We start from the raw sequence: 12,437 nt of genomic DNA on the forward strand, positions 1-12,437 counted from the left end.
TCTTTTGGATATACATCTAAAAGTGGAATTGGTGGATTATTCTAGTTTGTATTTTTATTTGTTTGCTTTTGCCCTCTATTTGTCCCAAAAAAAGATTTTCGGTAGGCTCTAATTTCCTGTAGGCTGACTAACATAAAACACAGGAGACTGATAAGAAGGACCAAAATAAGAAAAGGGAGGAGGACAGCCCAGAAGAGCAGCCATGGAGGGGATGCTGACTTTTAAAGGTCTCACACGCTTCTCTCTGACTTACAAAGTAGAAGGCTATACTCGGGCAGACTACATAATTCTTCCTTAATTCAGTGCAAGTCGCTGATGTCAAAATGCCTGGCATGCGTAAGGGCAGCACGCCTGCTTCACTGGAGACCACGTGGTACCCGCCAAGGAGGCTGACTTTACCACCTCTCTGTTCCCAGATGCTAATTCCCTGACTCAGCTATAGAGCACAGAGTTATTCAGACTATAAACGCAAAAGGCATTTCAAGGGAAAGTTGATCCATCGTGAAGGCAATATACAGGTTAGCAATATACAGGATGGATTGGGCTGTATTATTACAGGAAAGTTGAGATTATAAGTGCTGTTTGTGTCTGGAATGCGACTCCAACAGAAAAGAGAGCTTCGTGGAAACTGCCTGCTGCCATGTCAGCAAGAACAGCATTTTCTTTTAATGACAATGAATTTGTGGTTTAGAGTAAACCTTCCCCCACAGAAGAGATCCTTTTCCTTTACGCTCCGTGGATAAAGAGAGCAAGTAAGAAATACGTGTACAAGCTGAGCATGGTTTACCATTCTGTGATGTGGGAATTCAGGTATGATGTGTAAACAGGTCAAGGATAAGCAACAGTGAAGGTGATAGCATTTTTTTGAATAGTAAGAAAAATGCTCTCCTTTAGTGAGAGTAGTTTTAGGGAAGGTTAGTATAAAAAAATCACATGAAGACTACGTCTACATTTTTTGCAAAACTTATTAAAGATTCTGGCATATTGTGCTATTTATTGTTGCTTAAATGAAAATCCTTGTTTAAGAAACATCTCAGAATTTAATGCAAAGAAAAAATGGTTTGATTTCTGTGTTAGTTTACTAGGGTTGCTACAACAAAGTACCATAGATGGGGTGGCTTAGACAGGAGAACTGTATATCTCCCAAGCTCCCTGAAACATTCAAGAGTTCCATATAATTAATAAAAATTTTGATGATATTAATAATTGACACTGATTATTAAAGGCATAATTTTGCCATCTTTAATCCTAAAAACCTCACAGTAACTCTTCCACGTAGGTGTTATTATTCTGGAGGCCAAAAGCCCAAGATCAAGGTGTTGGCAGGAGTGGTTTCTTCTGAGGCCTCTCTCCTTGGCTGGCAGACGGCCGTCTTCTCCCTGTGTCTTCACATGGTTTCCCTCTATGTGTATCTGTGTCCTGATCCCCGCTTCTTCAAAGGACACCAGCCATACTGGATTAGGTTCTACCCTAATGACCTCATTTTAACTTAATTACCTCTTGAAAGGTCCTATTCCAAATACAGTCACATTCTGAAGTCATGGGGGTTATGATGGCAGCATATGAATTTTGAGGGAGCTCAAATCAGCCCATAACAATTTCCTTTATCAGAAAAGGAGGTTCATCGAATTTCATTTTTTGCTTTAAATAGCAAGGAAGCACAGAGCTCGATGTTTCAGTGAATCACAGCAATTATACTTAGCCTGTTTTCTGGTATAAATTTCAAATTCATATTTTTTTTCCCCCTGCACCGCGTGGCATGCAGAATCTTAGTTCCCTGACCAGGGATCAAACGTGAACCCCCTACAGCGGAAGCGCAGAGTCTTGACCACTGGACCACCAGGTAAGTCTCTCAAATTCAAATTTTTCTCATCGTTTTAATCATTCATTTATTCACTCATCCAACAAATATTTATTATGCAGATTATATAAGCCAGATATGATATGTAATATAAGCTGAAAATTCAAAGGATAACAAGACAGAGTTTCTACCTTAAAGGGGTTTAGGAATTCCTGGGGAGTGGACAAGCCAACCAGCCTGGATAACACGGTGACACACACATACATACAAGTATAAACATGTCTATATCTGCATCTGTATACCCAGAAAGAGAGAGAGAAGTGAGCCGTGGGAGCCAATAAGGTGGTTATCCCCAGCAAGGGCACGGAATAAAGGGGTCTAACGCAGAGCTCCTGGCAAGTATCAGTAATGAAGGAGCTGGCAGGGGTGAGGACCCACAGTGGCGACTAAGGGGGGTTCCATATCTATGACTTAGGTAAACACAGAGACACACTAACCAAGAGGCCGGTTCTGTCTCTGATTCATTAATTAAGCCTCACCCAAGAACAATCACATCACGCTGCCTGCAAGTCAGGCCTGCAAGTTTTATTCTACGCTCAGAAGAAAGAGATTAGTAAAAGTAGGGGGACGGGGTGTAAACTGAACACAAGTCCTTTTTAAGACACAAGATAATTGCATTTGCTCACCACCCCCCATACGGATCTCTACTGACAGCACAATACCAAGGTCCGTTTCGTGAACCTGGATTATCAAGAACAGCTTAAATAATGATCAGCACATTCAGTTTAAGAAGGTACGGAAGTATATAGTACATTTCAGAAATAATCTTTGGTAGAGTTAAAACATTTAAGAATGTAAAGGGGACTTCCCTGGCAATTCAGTGGTTAAGACTTCGCCTTCCAGTACAGGGGGTGCGGGGTCGATCCCTGGTCGGGGAGCTAAGATTCCACGTGCGTGTGCCAAAAAACCAAAACAGAAAACAGAAGCAATATTGTAACAAATTCAATAAAGATTTTTTTAAAAAGTGGTCCACATCAAAAAAAAAAATCTTTAAAAATAAAAAAATTTTAAAAAAGAATGTAAAGGTCCATGCCCAAGCTAGCTCCCCCAAGCTACCTGAAAAGATCTACTGTTCAAAATAATGGTACCCTTGCAGCAACATGGATGGACCTAGACATGATCATACTAAGCGAAGTAAGTCAGAAGGAGAAAGACAGATACCATATGAGATCACTTCTGGCTTCACTGGCTTTTTCAAGTCCTCCCTATGCAGCCCTCCCAACTCATACCCAGTCAGCAAGAATAAAGACTCCAGAAAAACATGCGGTCACTTAGAAGATAGCCCAACATTTTTTCTGCACATCTGAAAAATAGTGTAAAAATTCCTATTAAGCATCTTTTGGAAAAATTTGGTTAAGCACTCATGAAAACGTATATAAAACTATTATTTCTTTATACAGGTGAGATTCTCTAGAAGAAATCAAAACATTGTCAGGAGGAAGGTAAACACAGCAATAAAGAAACTTCACACTAACTTGACAGTATCCCATCTATTACCCTCTTCCTTCAATCTGTACTTACTGAAATCCACCTTCCTTCAAGGTCTAGCCCAGTGTCTCTTCTCCTAAGGAGCCTTCTCCATCCTCACTCTCCGAAATGCCCTGATGGAATCTGGAGCTCTAAATTCATGACCGGTTGTATGTCTTTGCTCCCATGTTATCTTTTCTTTGAATTCTTTGCTCTGTGTCCCACAGAGTCTCATTAAAGGTGTAGTGAATAAGTGAATGAACATCAGTAAGTTATCTCTCAGTAAAACAATGCAAGGCTTCATCTTTTAAGCCCCTTGATGATCATGTCATTTGCTCCAAGAATAAAGTGTCTCTTCAAGCCAAGATTCTCTTTAAAAATCTCTGCATGCTTAAAATATAAGGCTATAATAAATTAATAAAAATCCAGATATTTTCCAAACCATGGGGGGAAAAAATGCCATCCTAACCAAGTGAGCTCTTGTGGGATTTGTGCATCCCGGCAACCAAAGATCAATGTAAATGAATTTCTAATGCGTTTGGAAGAGCAATTAAGACAGTAATAATCCCTTTAGCATGAACGGAAGGGTACCTGTTACCTAAGAGGTTTCTTTTCATATTCGTTCAGTAGACTACCACAAAGTGATAGAGCCACAACCCAGGTGACATAAAATTCAGGACAAGATTGGACTAATTCTATTAGGAAATCCAACCTGGAACCAGGCTTCAGGATCCCTGCTTCTAGAACATTCACAGACGGTAACGCTGGGACGTACCCGTGGGGATTCTGACTGGGTCCTCCGAGCCACCATCAGCAACAGCTGTTGTTGCAAGGCACTGACCACAGGGTCCCCTGAAGAAGGATCTTGACTCTCGGAAGTTGCGGTACTGGAAGTTGTGGAGCCGCTCTGTATGTCTCTGAGGATGGGCAAAACAAATGCTTCGGTTACCTGCAAGTACCGGAAGTCGTCTATTTATCACATGCAAACACAAGGACAGCAGGGATCCTTAATGCAGGTCACGGGTAAGCCTCTGCCACCTTGCATGAGCAGCTCAAAGTCGAAAATTGCGTGTGCCATGCCACCTTCAGGCAGAAGGGCCATCATCTTGCACACATTCAGCATGGAACTCCAGTTTTATTCAGTCACCCAAGACGGTTGTGCTTCAGAAGAGATGAGGTCCCTCCCTGGCCTCTGGGGTAAATCCTGGTCATCCCACACCCATCGTGGGAACTCCAATCACCCCGGCCAGTCCTGGCACAGGAGTGTAATGCTATTCTAAGAGGCTACCGCAGAGCAAAGGGGAGGCGGCTGTGGATAAGGACGCTCACGAGCAAGTTTTTCTATTTCTTCTTTTTTTTCAGTGTTTTTACCTTTTAAAATGTTTTTAAATTTATTTATTTTTTATTGAAGTATAGTTGATTTACAATGCTATGTTAGTTTCAGGTGTACAGCACATTCAGTTATATTTCTAGATATATATGTATATGTATATATTCTTTTTCAGATTCTTTTCCCATATAGGTTACTACAAAATATTGAGTAGAGTTCCCTGTGCTATACAGTAGGTCCTTGCTGATTATCTATTTTATATATTATAGTAGTATGTATATGTTACTCCCAAATTCCTAATTTATCCCTCCCCCCTATCTTTCCCCTTTGGTAAACATAAGTTTGTTTTCTAAGTCTGTGAGTCTGTTTCTGTTTTGTAAATAAGTTCATTTGTATCATTTTTAGATTCCACATGTAAGTGATATCATACGGTATTTGTCTTTCTCTTTCTGATTTACTTCACTTAGCATGATAATCTCTAGGTCCATCCACGTTGCTGCAAATGGCATTATTTCATTCTTTTCTATAGCTGAGTAATATTCCATTGTATATATGTACCACATCTTCTTTATCCATTCATCTGTCACTGGACATTCAGGTTGCTTCCATGTCTTGGCTATTGTAAATAGTGCTGCAATGAATATTGGGGTGTGTGTACCTTTTTGGATTATGGTTTTCTCTGGATATATGCCCAAGAGTGGGATCGCTAGATCATATGGTAGCTCTATTTTTAGTTTTTTAAGGAACCTCCATACTGTTTTTCCATAATGGCTGTACCAATTTACATTCCCACCAACAGTGTAGGAGGGTTCTACTTCTTAAAAGGTAACAAAAGTAAGAGACCATCTTTCTCCTGACCTTTAGATGCTATGTGACTCAGAAACCCTTGGAGCTGCGGCAGCGATACTGCCATCGTGAGGGACAAGCCCGAGGACAGCAGAGCTGAAAGACAGAAGGAAACTAGTTTCTTGATGACCAACCAACCCTGCACTGATCACGCCTTTGGACTTCCTGTTTCTGAAATAACACATCGTATTATTGTCTCAAGCATTTTTCTTTTTTCTTTTAATATTTATTTATTTATTTAGTTGCACGAGGTCTTAGTTGCAGCACACGGGCTCCTTAGTTGTGCTGCTGCCCAAGCCACCTCAAGAATGCAGACGTGGCACTAATGTCATCACCTTCTTTTTTTAATGTATTTTCTTATCGAAGTATAGTTGATTCACCATGTTGTGTTAGTTCCTGGTGTACAGCAAAGTGATTCAGTTATACATTATAAACATATTCTTTTTCATATTCTTTTCCATTACAGTTTATTACAGGATTTTGAATATAGAACCCTGTGCTATATGGTAGGACCCTGCTGTTTATCTATTTTATATATAGTAGTTTGTATCTGCTAATCCCAAACTCCCACTCCATCCCTCCCCCACCCCCTCTCCCCCCTGGCAACCACAAGTCTGTTCTCTGTGTCTGTGAGTCTGTTTCTATTTCATAGATACGTTCATTTGTGTCATATTTTGGATTCCACATATAAGTGATATCATATGGTATTTGTCTTTCTCTGTCTTTGACTTACTTCACTTAGTATGATCATCTCTAGGTCCATCCATGTTGCTGCAAATGGCATTATTTTGTTCTTTTTTTTAAGGCTGAGTAGTAATGCCTTCTGATTTCTAATCTCACGTTTCGGTACAAAGTTTCTAACAAGTTTTTAGATCTTTCTTTTTCCCAACTCCCTACTACTGTATTCACAAACATACAAATGCTTACTCTACAGGAACAGTGTTTAAAATACGTCCACTATTCTCACATACGTGCTCACAAACACACAGATTTCTCTACATTTTTGAGACATGATTTATGACTATTTGATGATACATTCAATAAAGGCCTCCTTCAATAGCCATTCAGTAATGGTTTCTAAGTAAAGAACCACTTAGGAAACATCGTACATTAACAGCAGGGTTTGAGAAATGAGTCAGGTGGGATAAGCACATGGACTTTGAAAACCTAAAAATCCCATCCTTCCATTATTTGTATGATTGTTCCATAGGGAGTGCTTTTGCTTCCTTTCCATACTAGTGGTGCAATGTGTGTCACTAATAGAGACAAAAAGTTAGATTTATAAAGACAGTGTTCATTCAAACTTTTGTACTTTGTACAGAAACCTCTGAGGACTGTAATTCTGTCATTTCACAGCTAAATACAATAGGATCGAAGACATCTTGTTAATACAAATTTAGAGAAACCTAAAACTCAGCAAATGCCAGCACTTCACTAAAGCCAGAAGACTGATCTGACTTCACTGTAGGTAATGTAGGTGATGATTATAAATAGGCAGAAGCAGTATGGAAATGTCAGAAAATCTAGACAGTGTACAGCGCCCTCTATTGCCAAATGGAATAAACTAAGAACGGACTACTGTGGAAGGTGTAACAAAGTTACTTCAGAGCAACCTTCCTCCTGCCAGGGCCTCCTGGCAGGAAACACGGTCCTAAAGGAAGTGTCAACACAGCTGAATTTTTTTGCATGTTTTTGATGACAAAATAAAAATAATAACAGATAACATTATTTTCCTGCGCAAGCCATTTAAAAATCCTATGTAAAAATCTAGGGTTTGGTTTTCTTTTCAAAATCTTTTGGATGAGTTCTAGAATTAAACAGAACTAGGCTTGAATTATTGCTCTACTATTTACTATCTGTGACTATAACAATGTTGTTTTCTTACCTCAAATCCTCACCTATAAACAGCAAGGTCCTACTGTATAGCACACGGAACTATATTTAATATCCTGTGATAAACCATAATGGAAAAGAATATGAAAAAGAATGTATATATATGTATAACTGAATCACTTTGCTGTATAGCAGAAATTAACACACCATTGTAAATCAACTACACTTCAACAAAATAAATTTTTTAAAAGATTCTCACCTATAAAATAGGGATGATGTCTTCCTCATAGAGATTGCTGTAAGAATTAAATCAGACTGGATATGGTGCCTCTCACATATCAGACACTTAATAACCATACCTAATCTTCCTATTTCTTTCTACTGATATAGGACCTGACTTTGCTCATTCTCATATTAAACAGTAAACTGACCCCTATGCTTTTCACACAAATAACATATTAATTCTAGTTGTCTCTATTAGCAGGAATGGGGTAAGAGTGTCTTGCTCTCAACTCATACCTAATCCTTTTTTAAAAAAATAAAGACAAATGCAAGCAGCATGTCAAGCTCCCTCTTAACCTCTTTTTACACGAAGCATGATGATATTAAGAAAGATTCTTTTTTTTTTTTTTTTTTTTTTGGCTGCGCACAGGCTTTCTCTAGTTGTGGCGAGCGGGGTCTACTCTTTTGTTGCGGTGCGTGGGCTTCTCATTGCGGTGGCTTCTCTTGTTGCGGAGCACGGGCTCTAGGCATGTGGGCTTCAGTAGTTGTGGCACACGAGCTCAGAAGTTGTGGCTCGCGGGCTCTAGAGCGCAGGCTCAGTAGTTGTGGCGCACAGGCTTAGTTGCTCCGTGGCACGTGCGATCTTCCCGGACCAGGGATCGAACCTGTGTCCCCAGCATTGGCAGGTGGATTCTTAACCACTGCGCCACCAGGGAAGTCCCAGAAAGATTCTTTTCTGAGCTTTATGACTGGTATGTCCTCACCAGAAAACCTGTCTTGTCATGTGTATATCGGCTTCCTATTTGGCCAGGAGGAGACGTGTAACACTGCTTCCAGAGGATAAAGAGATCTTCTTCGTGTGGCACAGGTTTCTGGGGTCCTAATGTTGAAGTTGTAATCTGCGGGCACCAGCTTGTCCACTCAGGAGCCAAAGAGGCTATGACGTCACAAAAATCACTCAGTGGACAGAGCTCTTCCTATACCAACCCTCCAAGAATTCCCGCCCATCTTCCTTTTCTTGTATCTCTCTCAGGCTATCTGCTACTTATTCTCCTGAGAGAAGAGTAGCTATTCTATGGGCTGTGAGCTCAAGGATCATCCAAAAAGTCTCTGTTGGGGGGAGGGATAAATTAGGAGTCTGGGAGTAACAGATACACACTACTATATATAAAATAGATAAGCAACAAGGACCTACCACGTAGCACAGGGAACTCTACTCAATATTTTATAATAACCTATATGTGAAAAGAATCTGGAAAAGAATGGATATGTATAACTGAATCACTTTGCTGAAATTAGCACAACATTGTAAATCAGCTATACTTCAATTAAAAAAAAAATCTCAAAAAATAGTCTCTGTTTCACTAACTTAAGGCTGGAGATTTCCCCCCATATTAATAAATATAATGTGAAAGTGCTAAGTTTCGAGAGACATTTCTTCCTCTAAAATAGCAATGGAAATGGAAATATTCCAACCCTGTAGTAATTACACTCTGAACTACAACAGAGCAGCAGTTGCACATGTGGCCTTGGTTTCCTTGCTCTCTGGTTTATCTCTGGACAACTAGTTTGGTTCAGAGCTAGAGCAGAGATAAATTTATTTAAACGAGATCGAATTCAGAACAACAGCAGAAATAGTGATTCATGGTGGAAACTACAAAAAGAGCAGCCACTAGAAGGAAATAAAGATGGACCAGGGGCCAGAATGGTGCACTTTCTTATGAACAGAGCTGGGTCTCAAAGTCACAGTGACCCCATTGCGCTATATTGCTCTCCCCAGGTTTTCACTCATCTAAGCTTCTGTAAGCAACAGATAACTGAAATACATGTGCTGCTGCATTTTCCCATTGATGTGGAAAGAAATCCTTGAACTTCTTCATCTTCCCCGGAACTCAAAACTTACAATCCACCCTCCCGAGGAAGAGGGCCTCTTTTTTTCTGCCTGTCCTTCCTTGTTTTCCAGGCTTACTCAGGGGCCATGGGAACAAGCCACCCAGAGGAGCAAGCCTAGAGATGAAAGTCCAGCCACGCGTTCAATATGTGGGATATTTAAATAAAGCAGCACTGTTTTGGAAACTATAACCTGTTATTTAGAATTTGAACAGGGATTTTTGTTTTAAAGTCTGCAAACAACTCTTCTTTTATAGGACAGCAAGATTCGTCTGTGCATTTGAGAAAAAGGAAACACCAGCCTGGGAGCTTGTGAGGGCCTCCAGCACGGGATCTGACTGCCATCATGTGGCAGCTAGGGCTGTGACCACAGGGACAGAATCCCACCGTGTGGCAGGGCCTCTTCCCAGGGATTCAGAGAACAGAAGTCTTTCTAGAGTCAACCTCATAAACTCTCCATCCTTATGACTCTGTGCCTGGATGAAAGTTTAATCTCTCTAGTGTGTCTAAGAAAACAAAGCAGGACTACAGTGAAAGGATCTGAGAGTAACAACCAGAAAACAAGAGAGAGGACACAGGAATATGGACAGCAGGAACTCTTTAGAGGCAAACCCCTGCACGGTCACCTGCTTTTTTCCAGATACTTCCACCTCTATGTGGGTGATCAAAGGCACCAAGAACCCCCGGAAGTTTTTTAACTAACTCAGTAACACATAACTCTATCATGCAAATCAACAGAGTGAGGCAGCTATATACATATTCTCAAATATTTATCATTGGAGTTGACGTTTTCAACTCATGCTTGAATGGTACACAGAACTGGGCATATCTGATATGCCTGGATATGCAAACCAGGGATCACTATTTCTTCTGACTAACGTTAAGAAGAAGGTCTAAAAGAGGTGATCATTTTTTACAATTTTCTGCCTGCTTACTTTCTTTGAGATCCAGGTACACACTTAAGCACGGTGGCTTTAAAGGGCTTTCCTGAGAGTTGATCCCAGTAAGTAACAGACGCTTTACTGAGACCAGGGTCAGAGAGGCTACTAATAATAATGTCAACAAAAATGTCAAAACTCTGAGAAGGCCATAAAGATTAAGTGCACCTCAATCTACCTTTGGAATATAGTACCTAATGGGTTTAGAGGTTAGAGTAGCTTTCAAAAATAAGCCTAATTTATAACCATAACAATATCTGTTTCGATATGTACTATAACGATTCATAAACAAATAGAAGCCCAAAATAAGTGAATCCGGACAAATAAATAGATGATTACCCATGTAATCTACTCTACTTTTTAAATAGAAACAACTGAGGTACAAAAATCCCCAATAAAAACCCTGTAAACTAAACTTGCTCCAGAATGAGTCTTTCCATTCAGTAGCCTACCAAGCCTATTTTACGAGTAATAGATACTCAAAATGAATATAAATACTATGTCTTTCCATAGGATTTCACTGGAGAGCAGACAATATGCATTTTTGTATGCATTTAAAAAAAATTTTTGTATGCATTTTCATGAGGTTGCTTATGACACTAGCAAAGGTTTTCTAATACTAAAGCATGGTTATGTATCTTTTACAAGAGAAAGCTCTTCTATGTTACTTGGAAGAATTTATAGACGAAAGAATCTTTGCTGAACAAAGAACAGAAACTATCAAGCTTTCATTGCAAGACCTCCAGGAGAAATAACAAAAGTCCACTCTGCAGTGAACCCTTCAGACACAAAACACACTTCAACTTTTAGGCAGCTTCACCTTCAACTTCCTAGGCAGACAGCCTACTTCAACTTTGATTTTCTAGGTAGATGAGCTCATATTAGGCTCTGAGCTGCTGAATCAGTCCTGTGTCCTGGGTAATGAATTTATCCTCTGAAATTTTTTTTAAGTAGCAATTCTACATTCTGCAATTCAAGCCATAGTTCCCTTATTCTAGTTTCTGGGGAAAGCAGAACTACATGAGATAGTGTTACCAAAGGTACCTGCTTTCTGGACAGTTATTGTACAACCAGAAAATACTGCTTATATTTCTTCGGCAGTCAATGAGAAATGTATCGGTTCCCACAATGACAGAGAGGCCAAGGAGGGAAATTCGTTTCCTCTCCTGGTTTCCTCCAGGAATCCCCAAAGAGACATGGAAGTTACATTGCAAACCATTCCCTATTCATACTTGGGAGTTAGGGATATAAAACTGTCACATGGCAACTAGGCTTAACAATGGCGAAGAGGAATGGTGTTCTTGCCAATAATAAGAATCAGTGGTTTAATGCTAGTTAGAGGCAATCCTAGCCACTGAAGTTGCCTCAGAGGGAAAAGGCTGCTTTTCTAATATCTTCCATGGCTGAAGGGCTTAGAAACTGCCCCAACTAGGAATCCTTCCAAGTTCAAAATCAAAGTTTATGTTTACTACAGTAGGAGAACTCTAAATGTAATGGCATTGAAAGCCAGAAATAAAATAGTAAACTACCTTCTGTAAAACTGCCACAGAAGCCAAAAGGCTAGAACACAACAGGCTGACAGGGAGAATACAAAGTACCTAACTACCTTAAAATCTCGTGAAGTGACTCATAAAAGCACTAGAGGAAAGGCTTCCCTTGGCCTTTTGCTCTTTTGCTGTATAAAGTCATGGTGAACTTCAGCCACTGTCCTACTGCTTGTCTTTGGAGACAGTTTAACAATAGCTAACATTTTCTCAGTGCCCCCATGAGAGGTACTGTGTTAAGCACCGCGTATACTATTATATTTAGCTTTCAAAGCCACCCACTGAATTTATTACTAGTATTATTTCCATCTATGCATTAGAAAACCGGTGCTTAAGATGGTTAAGTAAAGCTGCTGAAGGTCAAACCAAAAGTTACTCTTCGTGCAGGAACGGGAACCTGGGCCAGTCCAAGGCGAAAGTTCAAGTTCACATCACAGGACGCGACCCCTCTGATGTCAGGGAAGTGTGGACCCCAATGTCAGCTTTTCCATCACAGTTGCCTCCCA

At 40.1% G+C, this 12,437-nt stretch overlaps 1 protein-coding gene across 6 annotated transcripts in view; it reads right to left on the minus strand.

Moving 5' to 3' along the window:
* The window catches only part of PCNX2 (pecanex 2), a 305,993-nt gene that overhangs the window by 220,684 nt on the left and 72,872 nt on the right, over window positions 1-12,437 (minus strand). For all 6 annotated transcript variants that reach the window (XM_059900886.1, XM_059900885.1, XM_059900884.1 and 3 more), the window contains one exon: window positions 4,104-4,245. In XM_059900886.1, coding sequence (XP_059756869.1) covers window positions 4,104-4,245 — 142 coding nt within the window. The remainder of the gene's footprint in view (window positions 1-4,103; window positions 4,246-12,437) is intronic.

Source organism: Balaenoptera ricei, chromosome 16, assembly GCF_028023285.1.
Source record: "Balaenoptera ricei isolate mBalRic1 chromosome 16, mBalRic1.hap2, whole genome shotgun sequence".
Classification (NCBI taxonomy): domain Eukaryota; kingdom Metazoa; phylum Chordata; class Mammalia; order Artiodactyla; family Balaenopteridae; genus Balaenoptera; species Balaenoptera ricei.